The sequence below is a fragment of the Salmo trutta genome, chromosome 17, assembly GCF_901001165.1.
Source record: "Salmo trutta chromosome 17, fSalTru1.1, whole genome shotgun sequence".
NCBI lineage: Eukaryota > Metazoa > Chordata > Actinopteri > Salmoniformes > Salmonidae > Salmo > Salmo trutta.
This window is the reverse complement of record NC_042973.1, coordinates 52,544,238-52,558,822: the sequence shown is the minus strand read 5'-3', so window position 1 is coordinate 52,558,822 and position 14,585 is coordinate 52,544,238. Positions and strand designations below refer to the sequence as shown.

The 14,585-nt window shown below is 41.2% G+C and overlaps 1 protein-coding gene across 2 annotated transcripts; it reads left to right on the top strand.

Moving 5' to 3' along the window:
* The first annotated feature begins 2,559 nt into the window (after positions 1 to 2,559).
* LOC115152398 (methionine aminopeptidase 2) lies at positions 2,560 to 14,241 on the top strand. Of its 2 annotated transcripts, XM_029697237.1 has the most exons (11): positions 2,560 to 3,131; positions 3,875 to 3,991; positions 4,393 to 4,455; positions 6,389 to 6,491; positions 7,067 to 7,228; positions 7,708 to 7,889; positions 8,758 to 8,852; positions 9,206 to 9,302; positions 9,558 to 9,661; positions 11,429 to 11,544; positions 13,304 to 14,241. In XM_029697237.1, the coding sequence occupies exons 1-11, from the start codon at positions 2,978 to 2,980 to the stop codon at positions 13,554 to 13,556; spliced, it is 1,446 nt and encodes a 481-aa protein (XP_029553097.1). In that variant the 5' UTR covers positions 2,560 to 2,977; the 3' UTR covers positions 13,557 to 14,241. The 2 variants fall into 2 exon arrangements, with proteins under 2 accessions (XP_029553097.1, XP_029553098.1); XM_029697238.1 differs by lacking the exon at positions 4,393 to 4,455 and having other exon boundaries at positions 2,561 to 3,131.
* The last annotated feature ends 344 nt before the right edge of the window (positions 14,242 to 14,585 follow it).

Below are 14,585 nucleotides of genomic sequence, written 5' to 3'. Positions count from 1 at the left end.
TAATAGAATACGAGCCAGTCTGGAATACATACCTCCTCGCTCCTCTGGTACTGTAGAAGCAAACTCCCCCAACTCGCTCAACAACTGAGGGGCCACATGCTTGTATGCATCCATTGGGTTCATGTCATCCAGCCAGTCCACTGGCACAGCTGGCACAGCTGGCACGTTGGCGGCCTCCAGATTCTTCCCACCACCCATGTTCATTACTCCGTTAACAGTGGGGAGGTATGAGGTTTATCACTTATGAAGGTTTTATTTTGCACTTTGTGTGCATTATCGTTATTGTTGTTTTTTAACTTTTGATAACTCATCCTTATCCTCAACACACTCACTGTGCGTGCAAAGGCTATCAATAAATGAAAAGAATACAAAATATAGAAATGCAAAAAAATAACAATAATATTATTAACCACTAAGCAACAACAACAAAAAACACATACTTAATGCTCTAAATGCATTACCAATAAAGACCTACTTTGGATAAAGGACATACCGTTGTTTGTTGCCAAAACTGCACCAGCATTTGCAGTGGTGGAAAAAGTAGACTTACCCAATTTTCATACTTGAGTAAAAGTAAATATATGTTAATAGAAAATTACTCAAGTAAAATTTAAAGTAATCCATTAAAATACTACTTGAGTAAAATTCTAAAAGTATTTGGGTTTAAATATAATTAAGTATCAACAGTAAATGTAATTGCTAAAATATTCTTAAGTATCAAAAGTAAAAGAACAAGTATAAATAATTTCTAATTCCTTATTTTAAGCAAACCAGACAGCATGATTTTCTGTTTTTATTTTATCTACAGATAGCCAGTGGCACACTCAAAATCTCAGACATAATTTACAAACAAAGCATTTTCGTTTAGTGAGTCCGCCAGATCAGATGCAGTAGGGATGACCAGGAATGTTCTCTTGGTAAGTGCATGAATTGGCCCTGTCCTGCTCTGCATTCCCCTTACGAAAAAAGATTGCAGTCAGTTAGAGTGCAGTATAGCTGAAGTATGCTGCAAATACTGTGTTCAAAATAATAATGTAAATACTGCATCCAAAATATCACAGTCGACTGCAGGTACTGCACTTTTACTGCAGTTTCAAAACTGCAATCTTTTTTTGTAAGGGGCAAAATGCAACAAGTACTTTTAGGTGTCAGGGAAAATGTTATGGAGTAGAAAGTACATTATTTTCTTTAAGAATGTAGTGGAGTAAAAGTAAAAGTTGTCCCAAATATAAATAGTAAATAAAGTAAAGTACAGATCCCCCCCCCCCCCCCCCCCCAAAAAAAAAAAACAAAAAAAAACTATGTAGCCCTTTCCTGCAGTCAAATTACCTACTGGCCTCATGGGTGGAATGTTATTAATATTTTTTATTATTTCATAATTAATAAACATTATTTCAAAAACCTTCCAAAAATCCAGTGTTTCTATGCCAAACGGTTTTGCTATATTTTAGTCTTCTGTGATGTATGTAAAGTGTAATCTTGAAATGCAAACTCAAAATTGAATGCATTTCAACTCTTTATCTGACATGGTAAAGGTGACTTATTTTCTTTAAACCCATAACCATGTGTGTGAGGTATAATTTGTTTCAAAGTAGATTTATTTAAGACTACCAAGAAACACTGTGTGACCCTGATTTACCCCACTGTAGTAAATGGTTATTAAGTAGTGCTTTAAAGTCATTTTACTGAAGTACTTTACACATCTGTTCATTTGCCAAAACAAAAGAATGATCGATTCAAGTGCATTCTCAAGGCCTCCTGCATCCGTGTCCTGTTCGCAAGAGAGGTGTAAAGTTATGATTAGCCTAATTATCCCATGTTTCCTCTATATTGCGGAATTATAGAACATTAATCATGTCCGTTGGTTACCTCACCTGGTCAAAGAAATACAGTGGTCGGGGGTCTTAAATCTGTCAATATTAATAATTCCACTTAATTACAAACTCAACATATTGTCTCGATCTGGTGCCAAATACACACATTTGAACCCAAGTGGAAGAAGAGAAGCGAGTGCAGGTGTCAGTCAGAATAACATTGGACAAACCTCCCTTTTCATCTAGCTATTAGTGTAAATGTAACCTTCATCCTTTTAGTTAGATTTTTTGCGGAAACGTGTTGCTTGGATATACTGCACAGGGCGGTCAATAAATGTGTTCACGCACCAGAAATGATAAAATCCTGTAAACAATCTGACAGCATAACATCGACAATACAAACCACCGGATCACTCCTCTTCTAAAAAAATAGAATGTGGCTCGAGCGCTTGATAACTTGCAAACACAAGTTATGCGAAACAAAGTGGTCCCCGTCCCCCAGCGCACAGAGAGAGAGCCAAGTAACTTGAGATGGACGCGCTAGCACATATTTGGATGATAACTGTTCAAGAAAAAAAGTGGTGATTTGATTCTGGCCTGCATCCCTTATGGGCCATTCATCGAGGACATCAGAAGTGTCTCATGCCAGCTGTAGGCTAGTGAGTGATAACATTTTATAGACTTTGTCATTTTATATGTCATTTTAATACAGTTTAGATCAAGGGCTCTCTTTAAGATGTATTTATTACACATTTGCACGACAAGTGTCATAGTGATAATGTGTATGTACATTTGATAATCTATTTGACTTTGATAGCGCATCATATTTCATTTCATACTATATCTTGAAATGGGTCTATGTTGGGAACACAAACATCAGCAGAGTTAGTATAGAATCGCAAACTCAGGCTCTCCAAACAGCATTTATGCACTAGCCTACACTCCTATCTCGTCATTAAGATAGGACGGGTTTAGTTTTCTCTTGAGGTCAAAAAGTTGCACAAAGTGCCTAATAGCTCGTTAATGGCTCAGCTGCCTCTGCCGGGGCAGGCAGGCTCTCCCTCGAGCACAGCCAGCTACAGGCTGCAGCTGATGACTGTTTCAGAATCTGTCCACTGGAGGCTCCCAGCAGTTCATGCGTCACTTCATTCCTGCCGCTGATCATGGCGGAGCTTGAGACAATGCAGTCTGAATTGGAGGCGCCCGAAGTTCTCAATGGGGACGCCGGCGAGAACGAAGAGAAAGAGGACGAGGAGCCCTCGGAATCGGGGAAGAAAAAGAGAAGAAAAAAGAAAAAGAATAAGACTGCTGCTCCAGGTAAAGACGCATGACATTGTGGATAAATGCCGTTTTGAAAATAGCCAATTATTGAGGGCTCACATTTGTGCCATAGCGTAAAAAAGCAGTAAAGTCACATTTGTCCCGTACCTGTAAGTGAAAACCGGGTCCCTGTCCCGTTATGAGGGCTAACTGGCAGATGCACATCTGGAAACTGGGCAATGCCTCTCTCGAGGCTTGACATGTCTCTTCTTCTATTGGTTTGATGGAATGCTGTCAAATTCGAATATTGAAGGATGTTGCTTTCAACAGGAATAGGCAGATACCATATCAATTGTCTGTGCATGACCGTGATATTCCAGTACTTTTCAGCACTTGCCTTGCCTTATAAAAGAGCTCCACTAGGGATAAAAATAAAGCATGCTTTAGCATTACATTAATTGCTGACAAAACTATGTGACAATCAAAGGCTATCTTATCTTGTAAAAACACATGTGAACTTGATCTTATTTTCTGGAGCACGTTTAACTATTTCTCTACAGACTAGAGTAATCCCGTTTCAGAAGGGCTAAATGGCATGGCATAATCCTGCAAGGTACCTACATATGCCCTTGGGATATTGATTCCTAAGGTATAGATTGAAATTATGCATGGCTCCTGCCAAGTTCTGATCACAGTAGATGCACTTTCTCAAAATGACTCAGAACTATGAACAATTTACTCACTGAGTGTGTGTGTGTGTGTGTGCGCGCACATGTGTGTATGTGTGTATGACTTTGCAGCAGGGACAAATGAGGCTGAGGGGGATGGAGATACCGGAGGTGTTGGTGATGTGACGAAACAGTTGGGGCAGCAAGCTCTGCTGGAGGACAAAGAGAAAGAGGACGATGGAGCGGATGGTACGACTCTTTGGCTTCATTATCATCATCATCATTCACTATCATCATTCTCATACTCAAACTCAACATGTGACATGGGCTTGGTGTCATTTTGTGTGGTGCATTAACGGACTACATTAACTGCAAGAACTGCACTGGGTATCGTGACCGAACCACTTCTCAAGTCCTCTTTCACTTCATTATCATCATTGTCATGATCATTCTCACACGGATCTTGATGTCCCGATTTGCTCCTTTAATCGAACAAACTCAGAATTTGACGTGACATGAGTTGTCATCTTCGGTGGTGGTGCATGAACGTAACTTCTTAAGTGTAAACAGTTAACTGCAGGCCCTGTGAATTGTGACTGAACACGCCACGTCGTGTTTGTTAAGGGAATAAACAAATGTGTTTTCAACAGATGGGGAAGATGTTGAGAACTCAGCAGGGAAAAAGAAAAAAAAGAAAAAGAAAAAGAAAGGAGGTGATGTTGCCATTTTTTCCTCCACTGCATGGTTTGAGTTCCTTCTGTTACATCAGTGGGTACAGGACAACCTTTGATGGCTCACAGATGGCATAAAAAAAACTTATTGGCATTTTTTGACCTGAGGAGGTTTGTTTCTTGAGAAGAGATTGCCTCTAGAACACTGTTTGTACACCTGTAATGTTATACACATAACATTATACATTGTAAGCATATATTGTCATCCTCCCTGTAACACAGGGATCCCTAATTACATTCAGCCTTCGGACGATTTTTCCTTCAGCTGATGGTCTGGGGGCCGGAACATAGTTATAAATAATTTGTACATTGCAAATTGACCTCAAGAATCCCAAACAGACATAATATTTGACATAAACAGAATCATTTCAGTCCTGCATTACATTGGGATATGATCAGATACAGTTGAAGTCGGAAGTTTACATACACTTAGGTTGGAGTCATTAAAACTAGTTTTTCAACCACTCCACAAATTTCAAGTTAACAAACTATAGTTTTGGCAAGTTGGTTAGGATGTCTACTTTGTGCATGACACAAGTAATTTTTCCAACAATTGTTTACAGATAGATTATTTAACTTATAATTCACTGTATCACAATTCCAGTGGGTCAGAAGTTTACACACACTAAGTTGACTGTGCCTTTAAACAGCTTGGAAAATTCCAGAAAATGATGTCATGGCTTTAGAAGCTTCTGATAGGCTAATTGACATAATTTGAGTCAATTGGAGGTCTACCTGTGGATGTATTTCAAGGCCGACCTTCAAACTCAGTGCCTCTTTGCTTGACATCATGGGAAAATCAAAAGAAATCAGCCAAGACCTCAGAAAAAAAATTGTAGACCTCCACAAGTCTGGTTCATCCTTGGGAGCAATTTCCAAATGCCTGAAGGAACCACGTTCATCTGTATATACAATAGTACGCAAGTAAAAACGCCATGGGACCACGCAGCCGTCATACCGCTCAGGAAGGAGACTCGTTCTGGCTCCTAGAGATGAACGTACTTTGGTGCGAAAAGTGCAAATCAATCTCAGAACACAGCAAAGGACCTTGTGAAGATGCTGGAGGAAACGGGTACAAAAGTATCTATATCCACAGTAAAACGAGTCCTATATCGACATAACCTGAAAGGCCGCTCAGCAAGGAAGAAGCCACTGTTCCAAACCCGCCATCAAAAAGCCAGACTACAGTTTGCAACTGCACATGGGGAAAAAGATTGTACTTTTTGGAGAAATGTCCTCTGGTCTGATGAAACAAAAATAGAACTGTTTGGCCATAATTACCATCGTTATGTTTGGAGGAAAAAGGGGGAGGCTTGCAAGCCGATGAATACCATCCCAACCGTGAAGCAAATACTAATTGAGTGTATGTAAACTTCTGACCCACTGGGAATGTGATAAAAGCTGAAATAAATCATTCTCTCTACTATTATTCTGACATCTCACATTCTTAAAATAAAGTGGTGATCCTAACTGACCTAAGACAGGGAATTGTTACTAGGATTAAATGTCAGGAATTGTGAAAAACTAAGTTTAAATGTATTTGGCTAAGGTGTATGTAAACTTCCGACCTTAACTGTATGCCTCTCTATTTATGCGTTGAAATATTGGGGAACAGATTCCCTAAATTAAAATCACTTTGAGCTCCTTTTTTGGGGATTTTACAGTCTTTTATGTCAATTTTTTTTCTCTTTTGCTCAGAAAACTTGGGGGGGAAATAAAATCACCGGCGGGCCGCTTATTGGGGAACTCTGCTGTAGCATGTGCTGTGACTATATGTTACCATGTGTTGCTAATGGCAACAATGGGTTGGACATCTGCAGAGGCTAACCTCTCTCTACTTCTCTTCCCCTGTCCTCCTCTCTTCTCGTCCTCCCCTCCCTCCTTCCTCTCCTCCCCTCTCCTATCTGGGCCACAGTGAAGGGACAGACTGACCCTCCCTCTATCCCTATTTGTGAGCTGTATCCCAGTGGAGACTTCCCAAAAGGAGAGGAGTGTGAATATCCCCCATCTAAAGACGGGTATGTCACCTCTACCAAGTGCATTGGCTTTATGCAGTGTGGTGGCCATAGATCTTATCGAAGCCTCTGTGGTTTACAGTCCATCATACTTAATACTCTGAAACCTAATAAAAATATTGGATGTGCCTCAGTCACCCAACATAACATAACATTTCTGTCTTTATTCACTTTATTGGTTAGATCAAGGTTAAATATAATAATGAATTAGACACAAACTCATCTATAGCTGCATACACTGCATTAAAATGTACACACTCTACCGGTATGTTAATCTATACCTGCCTTATAAACTGCAGTGTATGCTGCATCATTTCCTGAACGTGTTGTTTCACATCATAATCCCATTAGAAAACATTTGCATAATGAGACGATAAAGAATGTGCTGTCTGTGGGGTGTGTGTACAGTATGTGTGTGTGTGTGTGCGCGCGCGCATTTGTGACTGTTCATACATGTCTGTGTGTGTATGTCTCCATGTGACTCCATGTGACACCGGCGTGTGCGCACACACACACACACACACACACACACACACACACATACGAAAACGCACATGGAGTGTGTTCCTCACCATCAGGCGCAGTGCAGCGTGGAGGACCACCCATGAGGAGAAGAGGGTCCTAGACAAGGCTAACGAGGAGATGTGGAATGACTTCCGTCAGGCTGCCGAGGCCCACAGACAGGTCCGAAACTACGTCAACACCTGGATCAAACCTGGGATGACCATGATCGACATCTGGTGAGGTTCATTCACAAATCATATAGGCCTTGGTACTTTACAAACTGTCATGTTATATTACTGTACTGTACTTGGCTGTTGTTCACAGTCATATTGTTGTATGCCCCCATAGGATAACAATTCCCCCATCCACAGGACACTAGTGGTCACTGTATGGTTTGATGAGCATGAATACTATGTAAACCATATGCCATGGCCGTCTCAGTCACCAGATCGTAACCCAATTGAACACTCATGAGAGATTCTGGAGCGGCGCCTGAGACAGTTTTCCACCACCATCAACAAAACACCAAATGATGGAATTGCTCATGGAACAGTGGTGTCGACACTTGTAGAATATATGGCAAAGTGCATCGAAGTTGTTCTGGCTCGTGGTGGCCCAACACTTTATGTTGGTGTTTCCTTTGTTGTGGCAGTTACTTGTATGTTGCTGAAGTGAACATATCCTGAATATTAAACCTGACCTCTTGTGTCAACAGTGAGCGGTTGGAGGGCTGTAGTAGGAGGCTAATCAAGGAGAATGGTCTGAAGGCTGGCCTGGCATTCCCCACTGGCTGCTCCATCAACCACGTTGCTGCCCACTACACACCCAACGCTGGAGACCCCACAGTACTGCAGTATGACGACGTCTGCAAGATAGACTTTGGCACGCACATCAACGGTCAGTCAACACACTGACACTCAGTTTCTGTTCAGTCTGTGGTGTTGTTTTGTGTTACTTCAATCAATCAATCAATCAATCACATTTATTTATATAAATACACTTTGTCACACACTTACATGGTCAGCACTGGCACTGAGTTCTATCAATCTCTCAATAAAATGTTTTTAGAAAGCTTGTCTCAAATCAAATGTTATTTGTCACATGCGCCAAATACAACAGGTGTAGACCTTTCAGTGAAATGCTTACTTATGAGCCCTTAACCAAGCATGCTGAGAAAAAAAAGAAAAAAAAGTGTTAAGTAAAAAATGGATTAGTAAAAAGTTGAAAATAGAAAATGAAAGTAACAAATAATTAAACTGCAGCAGTAAAATAACAAGCAAGGCTATATACAGGGGGTACCGGTTAGTCGAGGTAAAAATGCAGTTGTCAGCAGTTGTCACAAAGTGCTTTACAGATACCCGGCCTAATGTCTGTATCTGGTTGCACTTGCATTTTGAAGCAATAATAGTCAATCCGCAATACTGCAGGTTTTTGTTCCAGCAATTGAATCCCATCACATCTGATTCAACTTATCAACTGATCTTCAACACCTTGATTAGCTGAATCGGGTGTTCGTTCCACTGCTGAGCTGGTACAAAAACCTGGAGTACAGCAGTCTCTCCAAAAGCAGGATTGAGGATCCCTCTTTTACTGTCTTGCCTTACCTGATACACTTGTTTAAATATAAAACGGTCAAATGGTACTGTGGTTGCATGATAATTAGCTAGTAATTACACTATTTGAATATCACAATACCAGCTGAAACAAGCCGTCAGAAAAAGCGTTACCTCCTCATGTCCTTATGTTCATGTTGTTGGTGTTTTAGGTCGAATCATTGACTGTGCCTTCACCGTGACCTTCAACCCAAAGTATGACAGACTACTGGAGGCTGTGAGAGATGCTACCAACACAGGCATCAAGGTAACTCAACCCATTTATCCATGACTTTGGTTCCAATGGCTCAGCCGGTTAGAGCATGATGCTGGCAACACTATGTGGGTTTGATTCCCACATGGGCCACAAATACTGAATATACTGTATCTGTCACTGTTAATGTCGACATGTCTGTAAGCCGCATGGATAAAAGCTTCTTCTAAATGTCCATATCTTGGATACTAGCTAACATAAAAGGATATGTGATGTAACTCTCACTCATCACTCGTCTGATAATGAGCTCTGTAGAGATGGTTGATGAATGCTTGTGTACGTGTCCACTCTTGTCCGTTTGTGATCCCTGTGGAGAGAGCTTGTCTAAGTTGAAAGCATTTTCCCAGTGTGCAGGGATAGATGTGCGTCTGTGTGACGTGGGTGAAACCATCCAGGAGGTCATGGAGTCTTATGAGGTGGAGATAGATGGGAAAACATACCAAGGTATCAGGCTCCTTCTGTTTGTCTGTCTCTCTGTTTGTTGGTTTGTTTATATAGGAAACGGTTTGCCTCTTTATGTTTGCTGGTTTGATTTTGGGAAATTACAATGACAGATATATTGCAGATATATTTATATATAAAGATATATAAATATTACAACTATAGATATACTGCAGATATATTAATACATATAAATTATTGCTTTAAAAATATATATATATATATATATATATATAATTTTTTTTTCTTCCTATGTAGTAAAGCCAATCAGGAACCTCAATGGCCACTCCATCGGACAGTACAGGATACACGCAGGCAAGACTGTTCCCATCGTCAAGGGAGGAGAAGCTACCAGGATGGAGGTAACCTTCATCCTCTTATGCTCATTTGTACTGAAGGTTTTTCAGATACTTCAGTACAATTTAATCAAACAGGCTCCAGTCTTTTCAGAGGCGTGGGTTCAAATTCCACTGCTGCCACCAAATGTAATAGGGACTGGATGTGAAAGCAGTTGAACTCGCCTCTTAATCATTTGAACAGAAGGTTTTTTGAGATGTTACTTCGGGTACAATTTAGTAAAACAACTTATTTTTCTTTTTTCCCCTGCCATGTTTGCAACAACAAACTCAAGGTACACATCTCCTCTATTGCAAGTTTGATCAGTTCAGAATGTCTATCTTTTAAAAACGTAGCATATAATTAAAACCCTTGATTAAGTGTTATTGAAAGAACATCTCTAGACTATGTAGAGTTATAACACAGTGTCGAGATGAGCTCGGATTCACATCTCTCTCTCTCTCTCTCTCACACACACACACACACACACACACACACACACACACACACACACACACACACACACACACACACACACACACACACACACACACACACACACACACACACACACACACACACACACACACACGCACACACTCCAACACCTCCTTAGGCACCCTCTTCGGGGCTTTAATTACACCTTTAATCACATTACCAGCCATAAGCATCAAGTAGTGAGTAGCGCCACTTGTTGAAACTCCTTATTGCATCTCGAAGCACATTACGTTTTCACCACTCAAAGTCAATGAATGACCATTTACCTCACTAAAGGAGAAGATATCGCCTAGATACCTGCGTAGATACCTGCCCCAGGAAAGGTACCTTGGTCCCAGATCTGTTTGTGCTGTCTAGTATTCCTGTGGTCTTTGTTGGCAGGACAGCACAAACAGATCTGTGACGAGGCTACTGGATCTGAGTAGGTTGAGGATGGAAATGTTGGGTGTGGTTGAGGTTCACTAGCCTAGGTTCACAAATCTAGGCTAGTGGACCCCGCCCCCCCCGCCCGGACAGCTGCAATGCTCAACTCAGTTTGGACAGAATTGAACCTTTTTAATTGGCAAGCTGCTGAGTGGTGCGTTTTGCTGATGTTTCCAACGAAGCCAGGGAGAGAGGCAATGAGTTGCTGATGTGGCATGTTTGAGGGTTATATTTTTAGTGAGTGTTGGTGCGTTAGGGCCATTACCCTCTTTGTGTGAGGGTGTGTGTGTGTGTGTGTGTGTGTGTGGTGTGCTTGCTTTCATGGTGGTGTGTGCTTGTCTCTCTCTCTATGTGGAGTGTATTGGTGTCAGCGGGGCGTGCCACGGGGCTGCTCTCATTTTGAGTGATTATCTGAGCAGACAGAGAGGGAGGGAGGGTGTCGCAATGTTATCAGCTAATACCACAGGGCCTTGAACAACCACAACGGCCTGATAGAGAGCTGATGAGCTCTGTGTGTGTGAGCGGGGAAGGAGGGAGTGGTGTGTGTGTGATAAAGACCTCTTCAATAGATCACACCCAGATTGTGTGTGTGAGAACACTATAAGAGACGATGGAGTAACTGCAATGACATTGACAAAAATGTTAGCTCATCTATGATGTTGATTCTTGTATCTCTAAATATCTACATTCGTTAGCAGAAGGTTGTCAATGACACCGCTCCCTGTTTCCTTGTGGCTGTTCCCAATTGCCAGTAGCGGCTTTCAGTTTGAAGAACTTTGGCCTCATGTAAATTGCAGATGGATTACGGTCAATCAGTTGTTTCTGGGATCTGCTGAGTTTACTGTGTCCTCTTCTACCCTTATTCTCCACAGGAAGGTGAGGTGTACGCAATCGAGACATTTGGCAGCACAGGGCGGGGAGCGGTCCACGATGACATGGAGTGCTCGCATTACATGAAGAACTTCAGTGTTGGACACGTGCCAATAAGGTTGGTCGCACGGTTCGGTCGGTGCTCGCTGAGTGAGAGCCTCACCTGATTTTAATGCTGATTGATGATACGGGACATCAATGCTAAGAACGCTACACTGAGTGTACAAAACATTAGGAACACCTGCTCTTTCCATGGCATAGACTGACCAGGTGAAAGCTATGATCCCTTATTGATGTCACCTGTTAAATCCACTTCAATCAGTGTAGATGAAGGGGAGGAGACAGGAATGCACAATCCCTGAGACATGGATTGTGTATCCTGGCCATTCAGAGGGTGAATGGGCAAGACAAAACATTTATGTGCCTTTGAACGGGTTATGGTAGTAGGTGCCAGGCGCACCAGTTTGAGTGTTAAGAACTTCAACGCTGCTGGGTTTTTCACGCTCAACAGTTTCCCATGTGTATCAAGAATGGTCCACCACCCAAAGGACATCCAGTCAACTTGACACAAATGTAGAAAGCATTGGAGTCAACATGGGCCAGCATCTCTGTGGAAAGCTTTCAACACCTTGTAGAGTCCATGCCCCGATGAATTGAGGCTGTTTTGAGGGCAAAAAGGGGGTGCAACTCAATATTAAGAAGGTATTCCTAATGTTTTGTATACTCTGTGGATTTAATTTGGTATTGACTCTGTTAAAGACATCAGAGACACTCATGGCACTCAAGGGCATTGACACTGTGCAGAATGACAGCTTTACAAATTATCTCGCTTCCCAGATAACTACTCATTATGCGATAAAGATTTGTGAATTATTCTTACACTATGACTACACCGGCCCTGAGCGTGTGTTGATTTTGTTTATCTCACCAGACATGATCTTGACACTCAGGTTAAAATACCAAAACCAACTGTGAATCAACTGTATTCATTTGGGGACAGGTTGAAACACACATGAAACATTCATGGATATTTAGGTAGATAGCTGTTGCTAGCAGTTTGTCCTGGCAGATGAACATTGGGTTGATATTTTACCTGATCATGCACATGTTCCCCTTTTTATCTGGTTCTTTGTAGAATTTTGACCCGGATCATACAAAAATCGTGTGTTTCTCTATTCCCAAAGATTATTCCATCAATAAAAAAAGGAAACCTAGTTAGTTTTTGATTCATCTTTGATTAATATCTCCTCGTTCGTCTTTCAAGCAAACAAGTGAGGTTGTATCTTCGTGGAAACCAATAAGGAAGATGGGAGAGGCAGGACTTGCAGAGCGTCTAGCGTCTCAAATTAACCTAACGTAGCAGGCATAAAAGGAACGCCTGAACGGGGTCCCCACATCCAGTTTTCAGGGAAAAAGAAAGCTAGGTTGAAGATACTGTATCCCTAAAAGCCAGATGTTTCCGGTTTGTATCATCCCCGCTGAGGGTGGTCTCAAATAGAACCAAGTTCTGTTTTAGCGTTTGTCATAGCATAAGCTCATTAACATGTGCGAGTAGTGTAGATGAAATGATTGACTAACATGTATGTGCACATTTATGTTTGCAACACTCACGCATACAACGTGGCCGATGTAGTCAGGGGTGTTAGGACTGGACTGACCTGTTATTTCAAAAACCATACTTATCATTGAAGGGCATTGGTGCACGCCTCACATTTTCTACTGCTTGAGTACCGGAATATTCACTCTAAAGTATGAACACCGGTACCAAATTAAAATGAGTACTGGCACCTTTTTCATTCCACTTCAAGCGCTGCTGAAGGGTTACTGTCAGGCCTTTCCTGTGTGTTCCCTCTCCTCTCTCCCTGTTCTGCGTCAAGACTTCCCAGGGCCAAGCATCTGCTAAATGTGATCAATGAGAACTTCGGGACATTGGCGTTCTGCCGCCGCTGGTTGGACCGGCAGGGAGAGAGCAAGTACTTGATGGCCCTGAAGAACCTGTGTGACCTGGGCATCATAGACCCGTACCCACCGCTCTGCGACACCAAGGGCTCCTACACCGCTCAGTACGAACACACCATCCTACTCAGGCCCACCTGTAAGGAAGTGGTGAGCCGCGGGGACGACTACTGAGCATTTTCCGTAGGCCGGCTGACCTCAAACCAGGAAGAACAGGAAGAGAAAGAATGAGAGAAGATAAATCAGGGTCCTGTTCATTAGGGAACAAAACTTTTGAAATGTTTTGCATCAGAAAATGATATTGAGTGTTTCTTATTGGACAAGTCCAGTTAGTCCCTCTGTGTTGTTTCTTCTTCTTCTTCCGTTTGGTGCCTAATGAACACAACCCAGTAAAACACAGACAAGAATCCCCACTAGACATTTATTCAACGTTGTTGTGACGTAATTTTAAGTTGCCTAAATCCAAACCTTTAGTAGCTTCAAGAGTTTTAGCAAGAGCATGAGACTGGTGTCAAGGAAGTAGCTTACTTATTACATGTATTATTTCAAAGGATCAAGCCAATAAATAAGGGCATATAAAAAGCAAGAAATATAATCTTGACATTTTCTTCATCATACTTACTTGATTGCTATATTGCTTAATTAGAATAACATGAAATATGCAAAATTGCTCCCTATGTTTTGGGTGGACACCTCAATATATTACTTAATACTGCAAAGCTTCAATGCCTTGGAAAGAACCTGTGGAAAATATATATACCTGCTATGAAAGTATTTATATTTCTATATTTTGTTTATCTGCTGTATTTTATTTTGAGGCAATTTTTTTTATAAATAAATTGTATTGTTACAAATCTTATATCTGTCTTTGTTTCTATGGTCTTCATATTTGACTGCATCATCAGATAGCCACTGTATTCAGTGAAAGACAAGAGCTTATAATTGTTCAAATTGTGTAATAGAAATTGTATTCTTTGTATTCTCATTTTTAACCAGAGGGCGATATTATTACATGTACTCTCCACTTGGGTTCACAGGCAAGAGAACTAACAGAATTTCACATTACACAATTGCGCTTCAAAGAGACAGACTTGTTACTCACTATGAAACTTAATGCATATACAGTAGTACGTAAGAAAGTATGTCGAGAAAACTAATGCTATGATAATGGCATTCATAACAATTGGATCCCATTGGGCTACC